We start from the raw sequence: 16,224 nt of genomic DNA, 5'->3' as shown, positions 1-16,224 counted from the left end.
ATTTGTTCATGGTGCAAATAATGTGGCTGATTATGTCATGTTGACAGACTGTGGTGAACTGTCTTGCTTCAAGGAAGCAATGGATAGACAGGACAACAAGAAATGTTATAAAGCCATGTTGTCAGAGATGAAATCTTTTGAGAAAAATGGCTCTTGGGACTTGGTGCAGTTGCCTAAAGCGCAGGAAACCCTTCCATGCAAATAGGTTTACAAGATGAAGGTCAGTTCTCGTTTCTCACCAAAGTACAAAGAAAAATTGGTTGTGAAGGAGTACAAGCAGGAACATGGAGTTGACAAGATCTTCTCTCCTGTAGTTAAGATGACTACATTGAGAACCATTTTGGGCTTGGTTGTAGATGAAGATATGGAGCTCATACAGATGGATGTAAAGACTGCGTTTTTACATGGTGATATGCATGAAGACATATATATGCAGCAGCCTGAATGATTCGTGGAAAAAGGGAAAGAAAAGATGGTATGAAAACTCAAAAGGAGTTTGTATGGGCTGAAACAAGCACCAAGAGAATGGTATCATAAGTTTCATATATTCATGCAGTCTCAAGGCTTTCCTTGAAGTCAAGTTGATCATTGCTTGTACACCAAGAAGGCAGCAGATGGCAGCCTAATTATCTTGGTTTTATATGTTGATGACATGCTGATTGCTGGCAGGGATACTCATGCCTTGGACTCACTGAAGTAAAGTTTTCACGGCAGCTTTGACATGAAGGATCTTGGTAATGTAAATCACATTCTTGGCATACGAATACTGAGAGATAGGTCGATAGGATTACTCTATCTATCTTAGTAGGAGTATATCTCCAAGGTTTTGAAGCATTTCAATATAAAGGGGGAAAAAACAATTCGGGTTTCATTGCCTCAATATGTGAAACTTAGTGTAGAGGACAGTGATACATTTGATGATTAGAAGGTTGAAATGGCCAAGATACCATATGCTTTAGGTGTTGGCAGTTTGATATATTCTATGGTTGCTACATGTCGTGACATTACCTTTGTAGTGGGAGTGGTTAGCAGATACATGGCAAACCCTGGTAAAAGGCTTTGGGAAGCAATGAAAGGTATTATGAGGTACCTCAAATGCACAAATCGTGGCACAAAGGATTTGTGCATCTGCTTTGGAAAGCAAAAGGCATTTGTCTTTGGCTTTACGGATGCAGACTATGTTGCTAATGCGGATTGTAGAAAGTTCACTTCTAGGTATGTGTTTACCTTTATAGAAGGAGAAGTCTCTTGGATCTCCAGGCTACAAAAGTGTGTTGCATTGTCTACTAGAGAGGCTGACTATGTGGCTGGCACTGTAGCATGCAAAGAGACTTTATGGCTTTCACATGTGGTGGAAGAGCTTGGTATTACAGAGTTAGTTGTTCTCCATTGTGATAGTCAGAGTGCTATCATGCTAGGATCGAATTCCATCTTTCATGCAAAGACGAAGCACATATAGGTGAAGTATCACTTCGTTAGAGATGTACTTAATAGCAAGAGCATTGAGCTTGTCATTGAGCTTGTCAAAGTGCATACAGATGATAATCTTGTAGACCTTTTCATGAAGGATCTTCGAGCTAAGCGGTTTGCTCATTGCCGATAGATGATGGGAGTTGGATAGATATATGTATTTCAGTTTTATATATACCTAGACTTAGGTGATTCTTTTCTCCTCTTAAGGCACATTGCCTTTAGGTGGGAGGTGTAGTGATGGGTTAGACACAAAGATCAAGACAGTGGGTGTTTGTAGTGACGGGTCAGACACGAAGATCGAGACACTGGGTGCTCCTTAATCGCAGAGAGATAGAGAGTGTGAGAGAGCAATAACAAAGAGTGAGCACGTTTGTAGGTATAATGACGAGTGTGTATCTTTAGGTTTTAGATAGATATATATATGTAAGTTCGTGAGAAGGTCTGCAGGATTATCATTTGTATGCACTTTGACAAGCTCAATGCTCTTGCTGTCAAGTACATCTCTAATGAAGTGGTACTTCACTTGTATGTGCTTCGTCTATGCATAAAAGACAGGATTCCATGCTAGCATGATAGCACTCTAACTATCACCATGGAGAACATGTAACTCTAAGATGCCAAGCTCTCCTACCAGGTGTAAAAGCCATAAAGCCTCCTTGCATGCCTCAATGGCAGCTACATACTCTGCCTTTGTAGTAGACAATGTAACCCACTTTTGTAGCCTGGGGATCCAAGAGACCGCTCCTCTTGTGAAAGTAAACACATAACCAAAAGTGGACTTCTTGCAACCCGCATAGTCTGCATCCGTAAAGCCAACAACAGATGCCTTCTGCTTCCCAAAGCAGATGCACAATTCCTTTGTGCCTTTGAGGTATCTCTTAATACCTTTCACTGCATCCCAATGCTTCTTGCTAGGGGTTGCCATATATCTGGTAACCACTCCCACTGCAAAAGTAATGTCAGGACGTGTGGAAACCATATCATACATAAAACTCCCAATTGTTGAAGTATATGGTATCTTGGCCATTTCAGCCTTCTCATCATCAAATGTAGGGCTGTCCTCTACACTGAGTTTCATATATGGAGGCAATGGAATCCCAATTGTTTCCTCCTCCCCTTCTTCCCCCCCCCCTCCTCTTTTTCATATTGAACCAAGATAATCAAGCTGCCTTCTTGGTGTACAAACAGTGATCCATTTGACTTCAAGGAAAGCCCTGAGACTGCATGAATGTATCAAACTTATGATACCATTCTCTTGGTGCTTGTTTAAGCCCATACAAACTCCTTTTGAGTTTTCATACTATCTTTTCTTTCCCTCTTTCCATGAACCCTTCAGGCTGTTGCATATATATGCATTCATGCACATTACCATGTAAAAACGTAGTCTTTACATCCATCTGTATGAGCTCCATATCTTCACTTACAACTAAGCCCAAAATGGTTCTCAATGTACTCATCTTGACTATAGGAGAGAAAATCTCATCAAAGTCAATTCCATGCTCCTGCTTGTATCTTTTTGCAACCAATCTTGCTTTGTACTTTGGTGAGGAATCAGAAGTGACCTTCATCTTGTAAACCCATTTGCATGGAAGGGTTCCCTGTCCTTTAGGCAACTGCACCAAGTCCCAAGTGCCCATTTTCTCAAGAGATTTCATCTCTGACAACATGGCTTTATAACATTTCTTGTTGTCCTGTCTATCCATTGCTTCCTTGAAGCAAGACGGTTCACCACAGTCTATCAACATGGCATAATCAGCCACATTGTTTGCACCAGGAACAAATCAGTCAGGTTGTCTAGTAGGTCTAGACGATCTCCTAACCCAATGATCATTGTTTGCTAGCTAATCCTACAAATTTCCATTTTCAGAATGTTGTCCTAGCATTTCAGCTTGTAAATCAGCATTAACAACTTGCTGTCCTGGCTGTTCCTGCACATGTAGTGGCTCATTATCATGGGCAATAGTTGGTTGATCATTTCCGGCATCATTTTCTGCATTTAGAAGTTCATTTACAGCATGTATTTGCTGCTGTACTGCATGCACATTTTGTTGTTCAAAAGGTCTTCCTCAAATACAACCCTACAGACCTCCTCAGTCTTTTCGGGCTGTTTATGTATGCGATCTTTCCGGAAAATAACATCATTGCTGCATACTACTTTCCTTTTCTTGGAATCCCATAATCTATACCGCATTTCACCCTCGTCACCATATCCTAGGAAAATGCATTTATAGGACTTTGGCTCAAGTTTGCTGCGTTTTTCTTTACGAAAGCACACAAAAGCCTCGCAGCCAAACACTTTCAGGTGAGCATATGAAGGTAGCTTGCCCGACTACGCTTCTTGGGGAACAACCCCCCCACCGGTTGTACGGACGTTATCTTGTATAGACATTATCCTGTATGGTCCGATTTATTCGCTCTGTAACTCTATTTTGGGGTGGATTATGAGGGGCAATGAGCTCTCTCTTTATCCCTTTGTTGTCATAAAATGCCTGAAAAGCCTTGGACACAAATTTCCCACCATTGTTAGAGCAAAGACACTTGAGTGTCTTATTTGTCTGATTTTCAGCCAATGCCAAGAATTTTTTAAACTTCTCAAACACTTCATCCTTGCTACGAATAGGATAAACCCATATCTTTCGTGTAGCATCATCGACAAAGGTAACAAAATATTTCTTTCCCCCTAAAGATAATCTTGGCATCTGACATACATCTGAGTGTAATGCAGCATGACATAGCATCATACGGACGTTATCTTATATGGTCGGATTTATATGCTCTGTAACTCTCTTTTGAAATGGATTATGAGGGGCACTGAGCTCCTTCTTTATCCCTTTGTTGTAACAAAGTGCTTGAAAGGCCTTGGACACATATTCCCTACCATTGTCAAAGCGAATATACTTGAGTGTCTTATCTATCTGATTTTCAGCCAATGCCAAGAATTTTTTAAACTTGTCAAGCACTTCATCGTTGCTACGAATAGGATAAACCTATATCTTTGGTGTAGCATCATCAACAAAGGTAACAAAATATTTCTTTCCCCCTAAAGATAATCTTGGCATCTGAAATACATCTGAGTATACTAACTCTAGAGGAGCAGATTTCAGCGAAGGAGACTTTTTATGAGATGTCTGTGCATGTTTACCATAAATACAATGATCACAATGCTCAAAATCAGCATAACGAAGACAAGACAAGTAACCCAAACAAGAAAGCACTTTCATTCCAGTTTGACTCATGTGTCCCAACTGGCCATGCCATGGAGAAACGCTTGGCTGCTCAGTCACAGCAACAACATAGTCACGCACACTAGATACATGAAGTGGATACAAAGCATCACTCTTGCAACCTTTGGCAATCACTCTAGATCCCTTACAGATCTTCCATTTTCCATTACCAAAGGTGGTGTGAAAACCTCATCTAGCTGCCTTGTGCTAATCAAGCTCTTCTTGAGCTGAGGTACATGCCGTACACGCTGAAGTGTAAAGACAGAGCCATGCTAAAACTGCAACTGCACTGCCAATACCTGCAATGTCACATGCATAGTTGTCCCCAAGATAGACAACACCATGTCGACGCCTTGTATAGTCAAAGAACCACTCACGATGAGGGGTGACATGAAAGGAAACACCTGAATCGAGAATCCAGGTATGCACGTCATCATCATCTATATCTGCAAAAGTAAAGCATGTGCACCAAAGTGTGTAGAGACAAAGATTACGTCACTCCCATTATCATTGTCATGAGTGACTGCATTCACCTCTTTAATTTTGTAACTACTCTTCTTAGGCTGATTGTCCTTCTTCTCTTCCTTGCTATTATTTGTCTTCTTGCCCTTTCCTTTCTCTTTCTTCTATTTGTAGCCGTCACGTTTAAAGTGATCCTTCTTGCCACAATGATTGTATTCAACATCTTTGCCATGTGATTTATTGTATCCTTTGCTATTATATTTGCCCTTCTGCTATGATCTGCCCCTAGTATGCAAAGCACTGGAAGACTTATTGGATGCATTGTTTTGCCGACTCATTTTTTTCATAAGTAGAGCACTCTCTACATCAGCATACAAAAGGATCACATTAGAATCGCTCATAGCAATCCTGAATGTATCCCAACTCTCTGGTAGAGTGCAAAGCAAGAAAGTAGCCTTAAATTCCTCATCAATCATGAACTTCAAGGCAACCCGCTCGCTGAAAATGGAGTTAAACTCACTCAAGTGAGTAGACATTGTTGTACCCTCTTTCATACGCAAATCCATAAGCTTTTTCAGCCAATACACTTTGCTTGCAACTCTTTTGTGCATACAGTTCTTCCAGTTGAGTCCATATAGCATATGTAGAATCCAAACCTTCAGTGTTTAACAGCAAGGCATCAGAAATCAATAGCTCGATGGTTGAGCGTGCAAGCTCATTTAATTCATCTCAATCTTCCTGTTCCATGTCTGCGGGCTTTACCCCTTTGGTTTTGATCGGCTTTGCCTGCTTCTTTTGCAACAGAATATTGCAAGATTGCTTTTGTCAAACTGCAAAGTTATGTGCTCCTTCAAGCTTCATGTGCATGAGATTACTGCTGCCACTGTTGTCAGCCATGATTTTCGGCCCAAATGTGACAAAAAAAACAGTGAATGGAGGCGCAAAACTGTCACGCAAGTGACCAAGGTACAAACAAATACCAACCAGCAATAAATGACCATCTAAAAGCACATATTTCAGATCTGTAAGTAAATTTTTAGAAGCACCAAACCATGCACTACAGCATTCCACAACTGATTACAGCCGTTCCAAGGGCATATACATCACATAACATGAGAAATCCCAAAATTTTAGCTGCAATTTCTGTTGTACATGTACTACGGGCACAAAATTTGACACGAACGATCAAAAAGCCGCAAAATTTTTGTGCTCAAAGCATCAATCACACATCTGCATTTGTTCTGTCATATATAGAACAAGCCAATTTTGCCAAAATAGAGCAATTTTAGCAAAAGCCCCAAATTTTACCAAGTGATGATTTCCAAATTGTATGGAATTCAACTTGCATGTACATAAAATGACCAAATGTTGCACAAATTTTGTCCAAACTACAAAAGCCCCAAGTTGCACGGGGTCCAATGTGCATCAATCTCGAGAATTTGGGTAAATTTCAGCCCAATTTGTGCTTCTACATGAAAAGCCCCAAATGTCAAAGGCAAAATGTCACCAATTCTTGCAATTTTTAAGGCAAATTTGATTGTTCTGCATCACAATCCCCAAATCGGGGAAAAGCCCCAAATTTTCGGGCCAAGATTGCACAGATTTTAGTGAAATTGACTCATGCAAGAAAAAATCTCACTTGCATTTGAGAATCCCCAAAAAAAATTTGAGGCCTACGCATTCAATGTCTGCAATTTTTGGTCCAGAGAACACTGCAATATGTATCGGGCACAAATTTGGGAAAACTGCCAAATTTTAAGAGGAAAATTTGCATAGATTTGGGCTCTGTGCTTGCTCACATGAAGACCCGGAAGAAGGGAAATAAATAAGATTGAAATTTTTTTATTTCAATTATTAAAAAAAACGGGGCGCTGATTGCCCGTGGTCCGTGTGGTTGCGTGACGTCCGTCACTCGTGCAGCCCGACACCCCGTCGTGCGTGAGCATTTGATGCACTCCTCTAGCCACGTCGCACAGTAGTCCGTTGCGACTGGAGGCATCCAATCAATGCAATAGTCGTGCAACAATCACCTGTTACGCCTCTCGTCTACTTCCCAATGGCTGTTGCTCCCGTCTGACGTTGACCCATCAGATTTGGTAGCGCGCTAGCGGGTGTCCGCTGGTCCTGCTAGTCTTCCACTTGACTGCTTGCTGGCGCTATTGGTCTTCTACTCGACCAACTCGCTTCACTTGTCGAGTGGACTTCTGTCAGTCCTGTGACTTGACACTCCTTGGAAACGCAAACGTTGTAACCATCGCTCTAATACCAGTTTGTAGTGACAGGCCAGACACGAAGATCGAGACAGTGGGTATTCCTTAGTTGTGGAGAGAGAGAGAGTGTGAGAGAGAGGAATAGCAGAGAGTGAGCATGTTTGTAGGTACAATAACGAGCGTGTACCTTTAGGTTTTGGATAGATATATATATGTAAGTACAAGTGCTAAGGGTGTGTTCACACTTGAGCACATTTAAAGGCACCTGAGGTTGTTAGGAATAAAGGACTATCCTGCCTTTTACATGTGCACGGGTGTGAACACACCCTTAGCACATTTGTACTTTCATATATATATATATATATCTATCTAAAAACCTAAAGAGGTACACTCATCATTTGTACCCATAAGTCGTGCTCACTCTCACTCTCTACTTTGCACTCTCTCTCTACTAACAGCAAGCACTTCGTGCCTCGATCCTCACACCTCGGAGCTCAATGTAAATGAATGTAAGAGTATATAGAATACTTAAGGGTAGAGCAATGAGTGTCAGAGTGTGACATCTACCGGAGACGGATTTCGATTGTTATAACCAACAATTGGAGATGGTAGTGAATAAAATAATAAAGGGCAGGAGGCTAGTCACCAAAATAGAGCTTTCGGAGGGTGAAATTTGGTAAACACAGCATTGTATCATTAGAGAAGGTTGGAGACTGATCACCCGAGGTAGAGAACTATCAGGTGAGAATAGAAGAGGTGTTTGTTGATGCAAGTGGCTTGTTGGACAGCAAAAATGCATGTATTACAGCAGTTGCTTTGTGGGAGAGATGGCAACAGCCTCTCATTTAGCACTAGATACTGAAAACGTAGGCTGATCATGTGCTATGGTGATGCAGCAAATGGAGACCTCCAAATAGTAGGGTGATGTCTTAAAATAGGCCGCCTAGGGCTGGATGGTGATGGGTTGTGGTCGTTGATGACTAGACAACAGATGGTAGGTGTTGATGGTTGAAATTTGCACGATAGAGTGAGAAACCTCCCACGTTCCACCCTTTAGGCGGAATCTTCTAAGGACCTCGAAGGAAGTAGCGAAATCATAAGCTAGTGGTCCTACCCACATTCCACCCTTTGGGCGAAATCTTCAAAGGACCTTGATCTTGAAGGAAGTGGCAAAATCATAAGCTAGTGGTACAGGGTTCCGCCTTTGAGTTTGATTAGACACCCGACTCAAAAAACAAACCAAAAATAAAGTGAGAAACTTGCACGAAAAGATGCGTTGAATGGCAGGCAGCCTTTATAGATGTGGCTGGATCCTCCCAAATTACGGTTTATACAAAAACTCTCTCGAAACTCTCCTCGTTTTTGAAGGGAAGAGTGTGCAATGGGAGTGCGAGTCAAAAGTGGAGCAGTAGTGTTAAGAGTGAGAGAGAGTGAATGCCAAGATGAGTGCACTAGATGTGTCGGTACACAGAATAAAAATGTATTTATATATTAGGATACAAATAAGGGTGTGTTCACACCCGTATAACTTTACGCACAGACAAAAAGATTCCTTTACAACCAACAACCTCCCACTTAAAGGCCCGAAGTGGTACCTTTAAGATAGCCTACTTCCACCAATCAAATCCAATCCTCATATTGAGCCTTTGCAAGACTCTTAGTAAGAACATCTGTAGGGTTATCTTGGGTTTTGATCTTAGTCAATGCGACAAGATCATCATCCAAGACCTTTCAAATAAAGTGGTGCCGAACATCTGTGTGTTTGGTACATGCATGGAATTTATCATTCTTAGCTAGACAGATGGCACTTTGGCTATCACAACCAAGCATTGGAGTATGAGAAGAAAGACCAAAATCCTTGACTAGATGGCCAAGCGAAATGGCTTCGTTAGAAGCTTATATGGCCGAAATATATTCAGCCTATATAGTACTCAGTGCCACAATTTTTTGCAACCTTAAACACCAAGAGATAGCCCCACCAGCTAAAGTATGGACATATACCCACTGGTAGATTACCTAGTGTCAAGATCTCCTGCCATATCCGAATCACAAAATCCTTGCAACTCTAGTGTACACTTGCCATAGCATATACACTTCTCTGGTGTACTTTTTAAGTATCTGAAAATGCGTTTTATTGCTTCCCAATGTGGCTTGCTAGGGTTAGACATAAATTTGCTAACAACTCCCATTGCATGAGTAATATCAAGGCGAGTTGCAACCATAGCATACATCAAAGATCCACAAGCTGATGCATAAGATATGCTCTTCATAGCACTGTGCATTATCCTTTGGGCAATCAGCTTTGCTAACCGTTGTATGTGGTAGTAAAGGCACACCAAGAAGCTTAGCATCAACTATATTAAACCTGTCAAGTACTTTGCTAATTTACTTGTCTCGTGAGAGAAACAACAAGTGTTGCCCTCTATCTCTTTTAATGCGCATGCCCAAAATGTGTTTACCTGCTCCCAAATCTTCCATAGAGAAGGCTGGACTTAACTACCTTAAGAACATTCAAAGTACTCTTATGCTTTTGTGTAATCAACATGTCATCCACATATAAGACCAACACAAAAAGACTTCCATCATCAGCCTTTTCAGTATATCAGCAGTGATCTACATGACTGCGTTTAAATTCATTGTTGAGCATAAAGGTATCAAACTTTTGTATCATTGTCTAGGGGCTTGTTTCAGCCCATATAAGCTACATTTCAACTTACAAAATAAATGCTCTTTCCTTGGAATAGCAAAGCCTTATTTCATATACATCTCTTCATCTAGATCACCATGAAGACAAGCAGTCTTCACATCCATTTGATCCAACTCTAAATCCAAGGATGCGGTGAGAGCAAACAAAACACGGAGCGGTCCTCTTCACCAATGGTGAAAAGACATCTTGGAAGTCTATACCTTCCTTTTGTGCATAGCCCTTAGCAACTAATCGTGCCTTGTACTTGGGCTTCCCATCAATACATTTCACTTTCTAAACCCATTTATTAGGGATAGCTTTCCTATCCTTGGGCAAAGGTACAAGCTCCCAAGTGTTATTTGCATACAGAGACTTCATCTCTTCTTGCATAGCAAACTCCCACTTTCTCTTGTTTTCACATGATTGTGCCTCTCTAAGTGTTAGAAGCTCACCCTCATCAGTCAACAAAATGCAATCCAAAGATGGTTGAAATCTCTGTGGCTACCTTTTGACACATGTAGACCTTCTTACCCAATGATCTGTATTGTCAGGCAACGGGCTACATCCTCAGGTACATGCATATCATTACCACATTGTTGATTTTTAGCATTTTCTTCCTGTTGTGACCTGTTTTCAGCATGTTCTTCTCGTTGTCCTATTCCATCCTATGCATCTATTTGCTGTCCATTATCTTCTGGCTGTAGCACAAGGGGTTGTTGCTCATTTTCAGCATTAAAAGGAACAGAATCTTCAACTAATGGCTGTTGAATGGCTGGCTGTTCATGCTGAAATTTAACCTTCTTTTTATCAAGGTTACATTGTGTTGCATGTTTCAGCAACTTTGCCTTATTGAATACTACATCTTAGCTGTGTACAATTTTCCTACCTTCAGGAAGCCAAACTCTATAACTCATCGGTCCTTTGTTCTATAGGTACATGCACGAAATCATCACAACCAAAGATATGCAAATAGTCATATGAAGCAGGTTTGCCATGCCCTTTACGTTCACATTGATAGCAAGTGACATCTTGTTGTTTGCCCTTGCTTTTACTTCTACTCTTGCCTTTATTTGCTGCATTAGCCCTCTTCTCTTACCTACCTCTAAGATTATAGCTTGAACCACAGCTTTCTCCACAAGACATTCTTCTGATCTCGTCATTGAGGATAGAGCCCCTAACACCATCAAAGGTTAGACCAGTGTTGTTGGTAAGTGAAACAATCAAAGCCTCCCAACTATCAGGTAAAGTCATTAGTAAGAAAATAGCCTTCGGTTTATCATTGAAGGTCTGCAAACCAAAGTCTTGCAAACAACTGACTCAAAATCCTTGTGAGAGCACTCAAGTGCTTAGATGTTGGCTTAGACTCATCCAACTCCATGTTCACAAGCCTGCGCATGAGATGCACTTGATTTATTGGAGTTGTATTCTCATAAGTATCCATATATCAAGATGCTTAATGTTTGTAAGTACATCATCAGATACAACCATTTTAATGTATGCAATGGCCTTCTTGTTGAGTCTAGACCAATCCTCATTTGCCATAGTTGCAGGCTTAGTTTCCAAGAGATTATCATCACAAAATGCCTTGCATTTTGTCCTTCCATAGATCAAAGCCACTACTATCAAACCTTTGGACTTCAAGGAGGGATTTAGTGTCACTGCTGCTAGAAGCATTAGTGGCAATTTGTTAGCAAAATACCAAGTACCAATTCTGTAATTTATGACAGCAAACAACAAGCTGAATATTCAGCTAATTTCAGCCCAAAATTTCAGGAAATAGAGCAAGGTTTAGTGTCGTTGTATTACAAACAGTCCCAAATACAAGTACAGTAGTAGAGCGAATGACTTTCAGCAATATAACTGAAATTTCAGCATACATGACATGCATACATCATTGCCAAGTGACTCCCACTTCATCAATGTCACCAAAAATACATTTGCAACAATCCTACATCTGCAAATGATCTCTAAGATTGCTGTACCATGAATATTCAGCAATACATCAACTCAATAGGAGCTGTCTGACATGTATATTGCATACATATTTGCCCGAATCAACGTTTGATACACAAAAATACCCAAGAATTCTATGCAATTTCTCCAAAATCTCACAAACGAGAGATAAAAGGGGTAGTCAGCATATAATGCATTTTTTAGCTCAACAGGGTGATGAGATGAAGGGGTAGGAGCTCGAGGGAAGGTTAGACCATGATACCGTGTGAAAGATGCCAGGGCAAGAGGAACACCTGAGCAAGAAGTAATGATGAAGGCAATGAAGACAGAACTCAGCTGAATACTAGATGAAAGCTGAATGCAATGATCAACCGCTACATGTGCTAGAGTGTATAGGTGCAGTGAGGGTGCTAGAAGTGAGAAGACAAGGCTTGATGATATCCAATTTATAGGTGCGCCTATAAATAGGAAGAAGCCCTAAAATACTCTCTAGTGGCATAGCCCTTAAGAAACCCTAAAATATTCCATGTGGCATCACAGGCCAAAAAAATGGATGGGGCCCAAAAATAGGAAAAAGGACAAAAAAAACAAAAGTGGCCAAAATGAATGCACTGGACAAAGCTCCTAATGTCCTTCATTAACTGAGTGAAGGGCTTATTATGAGGAGATGACCATGATCACTAATACTATCGTGCGGAATCTACTCGCACACATCCTATAGTATCTACATTAGGGCTATGCAGATATCTATTTTACTATTTTAAATTGTACATGTGGGGTATGCATGTATGTACTATTACATGTGCAAAGGACATTGTGCACCACCATTACTGATACAGATAGGATCTGCAAGTATTTTGTGCATGTGCATTTGTAATACAGGAACCTATGGTACTTATTCGCTTGACCAGAACATTGTTTCCAGTTCCATTTCTTTACAAATAATTTGATGTGTTAGTCTCATGTAGGCCATACATACGTGATGTGGAACCTTTGGTATTTACAATAAGTTTGCAAGTATAATCACTTCTTCAAACTACAGCTAGACAGCACAATTGTGAATGCCAAAGTTTTCTGGCAGAATCATTGTTCTACAATGTCCTTGCTTTAATTTGATGGTTGCAGTGTTTCTGCTGTGCTTTCAATGTTACGATTGATGTTATATTCTCATGTGATCTCTTCTAAGATTGTTTGCATTATGGAGTATGTTGTAGGTGTCTAAGGAGTTTTTTCCGGAACTTGCAGTGGGATATAATGACCCCAGAGTCAAACTATTTGTAAGAGACGGTATGGTTTTATTATGTTTGGTGAAGGCTTGATGCCAGATTATCACTAGCAAAATGCAAGTAACACTTTGAGTGTTGTACATTTGTATTGGCAACAAACATTAGCATTTAATGTACTTGGGCAGCTAGCCTAGGTTTTTTGCAAAAGTTCTCAGGAATTGGTCTCTGTTTGTATACTCTATGAGCAGGTGCCTCATTTCTTAGAGATGTCAGTGAAGGGTTTTATGATGCTATCATCGTGGACTCCTCTGATCCAATAGGTAATTATTTGTTGCTTCATATCTCAGTATGTGGAAAATGTTTCCTCTAGTTTCATGTACGTTCCTGCTGGCCTTCAATGTGTTCTCTGTGAAAACTTTTCTTTTGATTTAATGATGGTTGCAGGTCCTGCGCAACAGCTGTTTGAGAAGCCCTTTTTTGAACTAGTAGCAAGAGCATTGCGCCCAGGGGGTGTTGTTTGCACACAGACAGAGAGTTTATGGCTGCATGTGCATACTATTCAGGACATTATCTCGGTTTGTCGCCAAACATTTCGGGGCTCTGTGAAATATGCTTGGACTAGTGTTCCAACATATCCAAGGTAGTAAGCTGGTTGGTAAAATCACATTTATGCACAGAAAGCTCAGTTCCATCTGAATTGATTTAATATTGTGGTAATTTCGAGCATGATACTAAGGTTGTGCATGGGGTGGTCCATGGTTGATGACAGGCAGGTTGTGCATGCTTCTTGTGTTTGGACTCTATGCATAGAGTCCAAAAAGTTGAAAGCTATTTGCCACCGAGCATTTTAGATTAATCTAGAGTATTTTTCTCAATCATCTATAATGGAAGCCTCCCCGTAAGAAAAAACTGTCATTGGTCTCATTTTTGTAAACTATTTTATTATTCTTGTGCAGTGGTGTGATTGGATTTCTCTTATGCTCAACGGAGGGTCCAGACGTCAATTTTTGTGAACCTCTGAATCTAATTGAGAAGCAGGAAGTTTTGCCTGTATCAGACAGTCAACCAGTTCCACGTCCTTTGAAGTTTTACAATTCTGCGGTTTGTGTTTTCCTTTGAAGATTGCAGAATCTGTGACAGATTTAAGTGTTCCTATTTGTGCTAATGTTTTCTCTTTTGTCTGGTCTACTCAGATGCACACTGCTGCTTTCTGCTTACCTCAGTTTGTTCGAAAATCGTTGGAACCTTACCTAGCCTGAGGTTAAAGCACAGGCAAGTGTTCTCTAGTTTTGAATAACTCTATCTACTCGTGTTCTCATTGTGGATGCTGCAACCCATCATTGAGTCTGTAATTGTGACCAAGAATAAACTTTTCAGGTCTACTGTTCTTTTTGCAATGTGATGCTCTGATTTACCGAGAGCCACAGGTCCTGTTGTATATGAAAAGCCAAGAATGCCTTTAATGTCCGGCATAATTTTATCAGAGAACCTACCTTCCAGGCAAACTTTCAGATGATACACGATATAAGTGCAGCAGTGACCGCCAATTGGTTAAGGAGTCGTTTCTATCTGCCTGATGGTAGATCAATGAGTTCGGTTAGGTGCTTCCTTAGTTTTGATGAAGAGGCAATACTTGATGGTGCTACCATTTACTGTTTCCTAGGTGGGAGATCCCCAAGGACAGTCTGCTCTGGTGTTACTCGTGAAGGTGAATGTATCTCTATTTCTGACTGAATGAAATATTTTGTACACAAGCTCAAAACTAGATGAGAGTCGTTTTCCTTAGAGGGCGTAAACAATATTTCAGAGATGATAATGATGGTCTTCCCTCTTGAAGGGAAATGTATTACCACATGCCATCTGTGTACCCATTTTTAATGTCTTCTGTGGGCCCCTGATAACTCCTGTCAAGGCGAAATTTTGTGAATATGTGTGTGTACCTGCATAAAACAATGGCAAATAGGTACAAACTTTGCATCTTATGCAATACAGATGAACTTGCTCTGCCATCTTTTTCTATAGACAGAAGAGACCTAACTGGAGGGAAATCTTTTGATCTCAAGAAGGGCTTTGTTGCAAGAGATGCTTTCAATGTTATTGGTTGTATCTGATGAGAATGCTCTGATGTATCAAGCAGAAGACCAAGTTGGACTTGTGGGAACTTTGGGTCAACTAGAGGTAAACCTGTACCCTTCCACTTGTATTTCCCTGAATATAAAGAGGTATATAAAGAATAATGTGTACATTATAGTCAGAAACTAAGGGAAAGGCCAAACAAGTACTGGCGAGAAGTTGAGTGAATCTAGAATAACAAACAGTTGGCCAGCTTTCTCTGGTTCTTTAGGTGGTGGCATCACACGAGTCAAATTTTTCCAACTATGTTCTTGGTAACTGCATCATGGATGATAATAGTGTCTGAATCACTGACACAGCGGAAATCAGTTGGGCAAGATGTATCTTGTTGCAAGGGAGCACATTTAAGTTGGCGAACGACGTTTTGCCTGAATTTTCTATATAGGGTGCAGGCTTTTTGGCACACTGCATTCTTTCAAGCTTTGATCCACCTGCATACAATGATCCTCAAAGCCAAATCTCCGTTCTATAGTCAGTTTTAGTGTCACAGGTAGGCATTTCCCAATTGTTATTGCTATTGAGAAGTGGAACCAAAATAAGCCATTGAAACACGGGAAATATCTCGGTTCCAAAAAGAAAAGTTTTGACGCCAAAGACTTTTTCAAAAAGGTAATTCTTAAAAAAACTTTGGATATTTTCTTCCCGTAGGTAAAGACCTCGAATCTAGTACGAAATTCATGGCTTCGTACCTTCGATGATAAATTTCCGTTTTATGCAACGTCCAGAATACTGTTTTTCTATTGTACCTAGAATAATTCAGAAGGGTCTCTTCATCTTGAAAGTGTAGCAAATGATGTGATAGAAAGAGAAAAATCTAGAAATATACAGATTTATTATTTAGATTTTTTATCCATAAC

At 40.4% G+C, this 16,224-nt stretch overlaps 1 protein-coding gene across 1 annotated transcript in view; it reads left to right on the top strand.

Annotated features, from left to right (window-relative positions):
* LOC148018815 (spermidine synthase 1-like) overlaps positions 1-15,296 on the top strand; it is a 102,136-nt gene extending 86,840 nt beyond the window's left edge. The window contains exons 5-10 of the mRNA XM_087701109.1: positions 13,223-13,295; positions 13,483-13,554; positions 13,679-13,874; positions 14,191-14,335; positions 14,428-14,506; positions 14,612-15,296. Of these exons, the coding sequence (XP_087557235.1) occupies positions 13,223-13,295; positions 13,483-13,554; positions 13,679-13,874; positions 14,191-14,335; positions 14,428-14,493 (552 nt within the window). The 3' untranslated portion in view covers positions 14,494-14,506; positions 14,612-15,296. The remainder of the gene's footprint in view (positions 1-13,222; positions 13,296-13,482; positions 13,555-13,678; positions 13,875-14,190; positions 14,336-14,427; positions 14,507-14,611) is intronic.
* Positions 15,297-16,224: the final 928 nt, after the last annotated feature.

Source organism: Lygodium microphyllum, chromosome 20 (assembly GCF_053477565.2).
Source record: "Lygodium microphyllum isolate KBCC chromosome 20, Lygodium_microphyllum_v1.1.10, whole genome shotgun sequence".
NCBI classification, from domain to species: Eukaryota; Viridiplantae; Streptophyta; class Polypodiopsida; order Schizaeales; family Lygodiaceae; genus Lygodium; species Lygodium microphyllum.
Note: the sequence above shows the minus strand (reverse complement) of the source record. Positions and strands in the feature narration are given on the sequence as shown.